The 8,326-nt window shown below is 33.8% G+C and overlaps 1 protein-coding gene and 1 long non-coding RNA gene across 2 annotated transcripts; one reads left to right on the top strand and one right to left on the bottom strand.

The window, feature by feature from the left end:
• The first annotated feature begins 409 nt into the window (after positions 1 to 409).
• On the top strand, positions 410 to 5,519 carry LOC144452222 (retinol dehydrogenase 13-like). Its single transcript, XM_078143277.1, has 6 exons — positions 410 to 467; positions 1,377 to 1,517; positions 1,954 to 2,145; positions 2,492 to 2,770; positions 3,203 to 3,410; positions 4,212 to 5,519. Exons 1-6 carry the CDS (start codon positions 434 to 436, stop codon positions 4,309 to 4,311), a joined length of 954 nt encoding a protein of 317 aa, XP_077999403.1. The 5' UTR covers positions 410 to 433; the 3' UTR covers positions 4,312 to 5,519.
• A 745-nt stretch (positions 5,520 to 6,264) lies between these two features.
• LOC144447635 (uncharacterized) lies at positions 6,265 to 8,135 on the bottom strand. Its single transcript, XR_013482041.1, has 5 exons — positions 8,081 to 8,135; positions 7,721 to 7,764; positions 7,410 to 7,477; positions 6,740 to 6,811; positions 6,265 to 6,341 (listed from the first exon to the last, which is right to left on the bottom strand). It is a non-coding gene; the product is annotated as an uncharacterized LOC144447635 (long non-coding RNA).
• Between the last annotated feature and the right edge of the window lie 191 nt (positions 8,136 to 8,326).

Below are 8,326 nucleotides of genomic sequence, written 5' to 3'. Positions count from 1 at the left end.
GAGTTGCCTGTTCACGCTCGGTTTTCCTGACAAGCGGTGCCTGCAAAGGTTAGATAACAAAAGTGAAGTTTTCACCAAAAGTGAAGTCTTCACATTTTGAGAAGGATCGAAAACTGCTGTACCAAGTTGTACGCACATGTCATTGAAAGGTCAAGGGTCACCAAGTTGCCAGTACTATGGCTTCATCATCTCGAGTGGACGTTCAAGATATCGTTGATTTTGTCAAGAGACATTCTGTTATCGTTGGAACCTTGCTGACAGCAGGTATGCCATTTGAAATTCCAATGTGAGAATCAGCTTGACTGACGAATACAGCGCCACCACCATACCCATTGTAACCCTAAAATAGTAAATAAATACATCCATGCAAAAACATGTATGCGCGCATTGAACTTTGGGCCCAGTAAGACCTTCTAAAGTGTACTTTGGCGTCATGAAATTGCATATTGTTGTTCCGCTATTGTTGGGTAAGTGTAAAGATCGCAATTTACCGGTATATAAGTTTATCATCAGTTAAAGATAATAAGACTGACATTGTCTCATTGATTGGAGAATGAATTTACGCTAGAACTAGTACAAGGAAAGATGGGAAGTGGTAGTAAATCGCGTTCAAGGATAAATTTAATTTTAAGTTTGAGGACTATTTGAAGTAATGTATTAGAGTGTACACTATGTAGAAATTTGTCACAATTTAGGCTAAGTGATCATAGTCTGGGGATAGAAATTCTAGAAATAGGAAGAAAAAATTAAACCAAGAATTTGTCACAGATGCAATAATAATGAAATATATGATGAGTGTCACATGTTATTTTTATGTATTAAGTAGCATAGTCCTGCTTACATGACGGTGCACGAGTCTGTATTACTGACTTGACTCTAAACACCGCTGGCTCTTCGCAGGACGGAGGGGGAGGGACAATTGTCAGAATCGAGTCCCGAATTCCTCCGTATGCAAGCAGGACTATAAGTAGCACAAATATGACATAAATTATATTAATATTATTAATTTGTTTTAAGTACTTCCACTTTTTCCACTATCTCACATAAAGGAAAAAGTCGTAAAAACGATAATGGAATACAATTATCTAGCTCTTGCAGTTATAATTTTTAAGAAACAGTCTGCTATGTGTTGTACACTCCAGTAGCTCCATGCACCAGATGAAAGTTGTTTGTATACTTTTGTTATGAACTTCAGTTGTAAGCCTTGTATTTTTCATTTTGTTTTCATTTGTAACTATTTTCAGTAAATAAATTGTTGGTTGTCTGATCGAAAAAAATAATACTCAATGCAGTTACAGCTAAAGCAGCTTTAAGGGCAGGGATGAAATTTTATCTTTAATATCATTGTTGATTAAAAGTTGTGTTGTTTTTTAAAGGAGTTGGTTGCATCTTGTTGAGGAGGTGGATTGGAGGAGGTGTGTGTACAAGTGAAGCTAAACTTACTGGTAAAACAGTCATCATTACAGGAGCCAACACTGGTATTGGTAAAGAAACAGCCAGAGATCTAGCCAGAAGAGGTAAGCTGTACAAATATATGGGACCAGTCACTTTTATCTGGGAGGGAGAAGACATTTTGGCAAACTCCACATGAGGTGGTATTGGGAGTATTCAGTAATTTCAGAAAACAGCTTAGTCTGTAGATGTAATGTTCATGCCAATCTATCAGCTACGACATCATAAGCAACATTAATAACAAGAAAGTTATTTCCTACATATGGATGTGCGTATAACAAGCGGTTGTTTATAAGACATTTCAATCAGTGGCCCATGACACACATCCATATAGTTGATTTTATTTATTCTGTGAATTGTATGCTGCAACAAAAGCAACAAAACAGTCATGTTTATCCAATGTTTGATCTATTCAATTCTTTGGTATCAAATATTTCTAGTTTAATTATTACTACACTAAACCAGTCATCATTTTTTCAAAATCAACATAATTATTTACAGGTGCCAGAGTTATTCTTGCTTGTAGAGATATCTTAAAAGGAGAGAGAGCAGCAAGTGAAATTATTAAGGAAACTGGAAATGAGCAAGTTGTTGTTAAACAGCTTGACTTGGCAAATCTTATGTCAGTCAGAAAGTTTGCCAAAATCATCAATGATAAGGAAGACCATCTTGAAATTCTCATAAACAATGCAGGTAATTATGAATTAATTTGTAAAAAAGACACTAATGAAATAGCTCATGCAATGATTTAATTATTCAGCTTACACTCTGTGTTTTTTAAAATATTTATTCAAATAAGGAGTGAGAAAAGCCTAAAGACAGTGTACACGAGTTGGTATGAAAGTAGAGCAGAATTAGCATCAAATCAATGAACATTGAAAATTTGAATTCAAAATAAAGTAATACAACATATATTTTATGTAAATAGATCATGGATTTAGCACTCTTAATCAACAGCACACATTCAATGTAGAAATTATCAATTGTTCCTTGTAATGATTTAATCTTTACTATTGTTTTGTTTCATTTTCCCATATAGGTATAATGGCTTGTCCACATTGGACCACTGATGATGGCTTTGAAATGCAGTTTGGAGTAAACCACCTTGGCCACTTTCTCTTAACCAATTTGTTGCTGGATTTGCTGAAGAAATCAGCTCCATCTCGCATCATAAATGTGTCATCAAAGCTTCATGAGGATGGTGAAATCAAATTTGATGACATTAATTCACAAAAACACTATGAACCTTGGGAAGCTTACAGCCAGAGTAAACTAGCAAATGTTTTGTTCACTCTGGAACTCAGCAAACGATTAGATGGTATGATATGGTGTGGTCCTTATCTGACATTATTGAACTCCATGTCCACTGTGCTCACCATACATTGTCTCTTGCATCAATTATATAATGTATGCTTGTGTGCTGGTATTCTAATAGTATCTATGAAACACACCATCTTCATTACATTGGAAACTCAGTCAATTTTTAATGTTACTTGTAAAGCAGGGAATTGAAATTGAATTAACATAATTGTTTGATTGACAAAACCCAAAATATGCATTGTCCCAGCAACAGATCTCGGCAATTCTAAAATGTTTTATGAAAATAACAATGACAACATGCAAGTAGCTGACATCTCTAAACTTCCTTTACTCTTATACAGAAATGTTGATGGGAGAATGATTCATATCTGCCAATCAACAATTCATATTAGTGTGACAACCATTACATTATATGTTGTTCATCCAATAGGTACTGGTGTGACAGCCAATTCATTACATCCTGGTGTTATACACACAGAATTGCTCCGTTATTTCATTCTTTCAATGCCTGCTTGGAAAAAAACAACAGTTACTGCAATCCAAGGAGTTGTTAGTAAAACCCCTGAACAAGGAGCTCAGACCACAATATGCCTAGCTGTCGACAAGGATCTAGCCAATACCAGTGGACTGTATTTTAGGTAAGGCTATTACTCTGCCACACCAAGATGGCCCTATTTAGAATCATTTCAACAGAAAATGTTGGGCTACTGGCAGTTAAAATATCTCTTGAGGACAAGTTCTAATATTTTAATGCATGCGCATACACACCCTTTTCTAGGCACAGTCAAAACTGATAATGCACCATTTGTACAGTAGCTGTGGAGCGAAAAAGGTATCGACACTTAAGGGGAAAAAAAAGAATTCTGTGTGGTCAGCGTGTGCATCACTTAAATACCCTTGTGTCGTCTCTTTTTTTCATGTTTGTCCAGCCAGTGCAGTCTGTAGATCCAGGGGAAACACAAAAATAACCCTCCCTTCTTCTGTGAAGACAACGGCAAGCCAATCATGAGCAAGCAAATGACATCTGCCACACATACACACTTGCTCTAAAGTACTAAATAAAAAGAACAGTAACTGCCATAAATAGTAGATTGAGTGACAGGTTTATTGAGAATAAAGAAAATTTTTTTTTAAAATTTAAATCACAATGTCACATCCCTTTAGACAAAATGTCCTGACCAGAAACAATTCTTTTTTTTGCCTAAAAAATTAAACTTGAAGTCTTGTATGTTATTATCTTACATTTAACCTTGACCTCAGTCAAAATATTTTTTTCAAATCCATTAGTCTCATAAAAAAATAAATTATCTAATGGTCCGGGTAGAGATGTGAGTGTTCATCTTGTTTTATTTGATGGTTTTCTCTGAATTGTCTTACAGGTAGAACACAGTATCACATCATTATCAAAGTGTTGATCTGTTTTACATTTTCCTTTGCAGTGATTGTGCAATAAAAGATGCTTCACCACAGGCTCAAGATGATGAAACGGCACAAAAACTATGGGATATGAGTGTCACTATGGTTGGTTTGAAGGAATAAATCTTTGGAAGAGTTCAAAATACATGCTTTTGTAACTGACTGTTACAATTTACTTTTTTCATGTTACGGTATTACTTGTTAAAAATCATATCCCATACTGCCATATCATACACCACTGAAAACATTATTTTTCAGGAAGTTTGAGAATAGTTTTACACTTAGCAGTATATGTATGGTAGTTCTTAAAGTTCATGTTTATGCTTCTGACATTGATTGGTACTACTTTGAGCCATTTAGTGATTTCAAAAGATTTTTAATTACATTCTGTGATGAACTCTGCTTGACACATTTGCTTGACACCCAAAGCTAAATGTAGACAGGAAGTATTGTGTGCTATTTTTAGACTGCATCCTATACTGGTAGTGGACGTACATGCTGGTATACTAGTCACAAAGCAAGCTCAATACGTTTGATCAAAACATGGAATTTACACCTTAGTCATTCTACATCAAGACAATATGTCTGTGTCATGCATTCTGTGCTGCTCAAAATATGAGTCAATTCCTGGTTGCCATTTCTCTTCCTGATTTTTCATAAATTACACTTACACACTTATACTATCCCCAATACTTTTCTGGAAAATACTCATGACCAAAGGGGTTTGTCATTTTTTGTGGTCACTCACATTTTCCTCAGCTGAACATATAAAGACAAATGCACCCTACACCAGTTTTCAATGATGTTTTCCTAACATTACAGTTGTAAAGTATAAATTTGGACACAATATTATGCATGGTTGACAAACTGATAAAAAAAATTAACTTTGCAAGAATCAAAACACGTGCTACAGTGAGTGACCGGTTTCCCGACGTAGTGACCATATACTGGCAGTGACCTCATATTTATATGCGGCACTAATAATGTGACCTTTGTTCCTATGACCCAAATGTATGTTTGTTCGTGTAAATATTCCACCAGAGCCTGAGAAAAATGGCATTGCCTGACTTAATATGTTTCCACTGCAGCATGAGTACAGGATTTTTATTGATGTGACCGTAAACTGGCATAGGGGTGAATATTGAGGACTATTGTATTGTCCAGGAGTAATTAAATGTCATTATATTTTTCAATATGTTATTGCCATGAGAAAGTTATGTACAGATTTTATATCACCAATTTGTGCATTACCATAACGTGTTGGCTTTTGATTTATATTTCACTAAAGGGCTTAGTTTGGTTCCAAAGCAAGTAATTGTAAACACAATTTATCAATAAAATCAGTTCAATTTTTAAGAAATTAGTGGGCTGTGGTGACCAAAGTTACTGTTTATAATTGTTTTTAATAAAAACTCAGACATGTAACTCCTACTTGTTGTACATAAAAATACAATTGCATCAGACATATAAATGCTCAATATTGTATTGTATATTGTTAATATTTCCACCAAAGCCTTCTGTCTTGGTGATACTTTTGCCTCTTGTCGCCCCCCCCCCCCCTTCCAACTTGAATGGCATCTCTCTTTTTGTATACTCGTAGTCAGCTTTTAAATAGAGTTGTTACTTCAAAAATAAATGGCAACAATACTGGTCCTTCCCTTCAGTGTTTGCCATCTTTGACAGCAGATTGCACACACACTGAACAAACACACGTATCAAATAAATGATTAACATAAGATTTAAATGACTATTTCAATGAAATAGAGCAATTTAATTATCTAACTTAAGATGCAAGGAAATAAAAAGGAAGCGGACATATCATGTTAAACTTGTCACATACATCTACTTGATTCTATTATACAATGTAAGCTGAAACACACACATGTAAGATGATACCATTGATTGTTTTATTACCAGCCTGTCAACATTGACTTCTTGCATTATTGTACAGAAAAGAACACAAGATCATAACTATGGATCACAGATCATCATTATTTATATACACTTTAACTAATGAATAAGTAATAAAAAGAAAAAATATATATAAGGGGTTATTCAATATATCTGCAGGTTTATGGCTTTATACTCTGAACTTTAGCAGCTTTGTCAAAGAGTTAACTATTCAGGACATCTTGACACCATTTCACTATATCCTGTAATGGAAGATGACCAAGAAAAACTGTAATTTGTTTGAAATATTCAAAATGCAAAGATTTTTGGGGTTCACAACAATTGATAATATATTATGGATGCCAACTGAACCTTCCAACAAGACTGTTTTCCTTCAGGACAACCATTGTAATTAATAACAACTGAATCAATTTTGGAATGATCATCTGACACTTTCAGCACCATTGAACAGAAATTATATTTTAAATTTTGCATCTGGCACAATAGATATTCATTTTCATTGATTAAAAGATTCATCAAATATGAGTAAGGTAAATTTTAGACAGTGATATGTTCAGAAGCTGTCATTATGGAAGCATTTAATAAAGACATCCTGTAGTATTTGTCATCAAGAGAAAATAACATGAAAATTTTCACTCACATTATTTTCTTCATCTGTTTCCAAGTCATGATGCAATTTTTTGAGTAAATTTATATTAGATTTACAGTGCTCCTATGACATAAAAAGAGAAAAGGTTTTAAATTATAATTCAGTAAGCAGTAGAATGTCGTTGTTAAACTGACTGCACACAACACAAAGTTTTCTGACCAATATCCAATAACTCTGCTGACAAGTAGCATAGTGGCAGTTATGATTGGCATTTGCAAAGAAAACTACTACTAGATGGCCATTGTTTATTTATCAAAGTCAACTCTGGACATCCAGAGCATGATGAATGTGAGGATCATTGAGAACAATATCATTCTAGCTGAACAATACACTATTATATCATGCAAATACAAATGTATCCCATAATGCAAATACATACACTGTTAATACAACGCTACCATTTCCAAGAGAAACACTTCCTTCATGACTGATAAAAGTAAAACCCAATCATTTCATGGTTATTACTATTGGTACTATATTTTGTTTTATAAAGTGGACAACATTTATAAAACCATGTGAAAGTATGTCTTACAACTGCTGATTAGAGCACTATTCTACAGATCATTACAGATAATATTCACTTTCAAACACATTGCAATCATATGCTATCTTTTGATGCATGATAAATCGATAATAACAGAAAACCAATATTATTTTGTACCTGAGCAGCTAGTTTCTTTCTCTCAAGTTCCTCTTCTTCTTCCTTTGAGTACATTACTTCTAAGGTATCTACAATTGTGATCAACATAAAATTATATATATGTTTGTTTATCCTACCGTAAACACCCACATGTAAAAATTCAATTTAATATTCTTAATATTCTACTGTAGTGTCTGCAAGTATTCACAGTAGATTTTTGAACAATCCAGTTTTGAATTATTCATGTATAGATTGAATTATTAACTGACTAATTTCTACATAAAGAGTTTTGTATACAGTACACTTGCTGTACATATTTTTCAAAACAGTACCTGGATCAAAGTGCAGGGACTTCAGTTTTATTCGGTACATATTGCTGGAAGATAAAACAAAAATATGTCAACATACTTTCAAATCAAAGATAATGGGTTGAAGTTTTAAAGTTAGCAGAATTGCCCAACCAAGGGTCTACCAGGTAGACTAAGGTATGCTGTAATGGCTGCCACATATTATTAGCCTGCATGTGATGGTGAATTGAGTGTGGCCACTACAGCAAGGTGTATTTTACAGGCTGACATGGATGATATTTGGGAAACTATAATGACTTACTTTATGGGGAGTTAAATGACTGTAACTGTTTAATTTTTAAAACATTGCAAACAATGTATAACTTAAAAATGAATATTAATTACATTTGTCTATCCATTGTGTCTTCTGTTCTTCTTTTTCCATCCAATTCGTCTTGGACAGAAACTAAAATAGATGGAAATGCATTGTTTTCATCAGACTTTGCACACAAAAAATTACGAAAACTATATATGTGGAAATTCAAACTTGTTATCTGCATGTATAATATCATGTTATTGTCAATAATTCCATTTACAGTATTTACATTTTTATGTCATTCTTTTAATTTTATGATAAAACTAGCTGACCAT

This window comes from Glandiceps talaboti, chromosome 2, assembly GCF_964340395.1.
Source record: "Glandiceps talaboti chromosome 2, keGlaTala1.1, whole genome shotgun sequence".
NCBI classification, from domain to species: domain Eukaryota; kingdom Metazoa; phylum Hemichordata; class Enteropneusta; family Spengelidae; genus Glandiceps; species Glandiceps talaboti.
The sequence above is the reverse complement of the archived record's forward strand: the minus strand, read 5'-3'. Positions and strand labels throughout refer to the sequence as shown.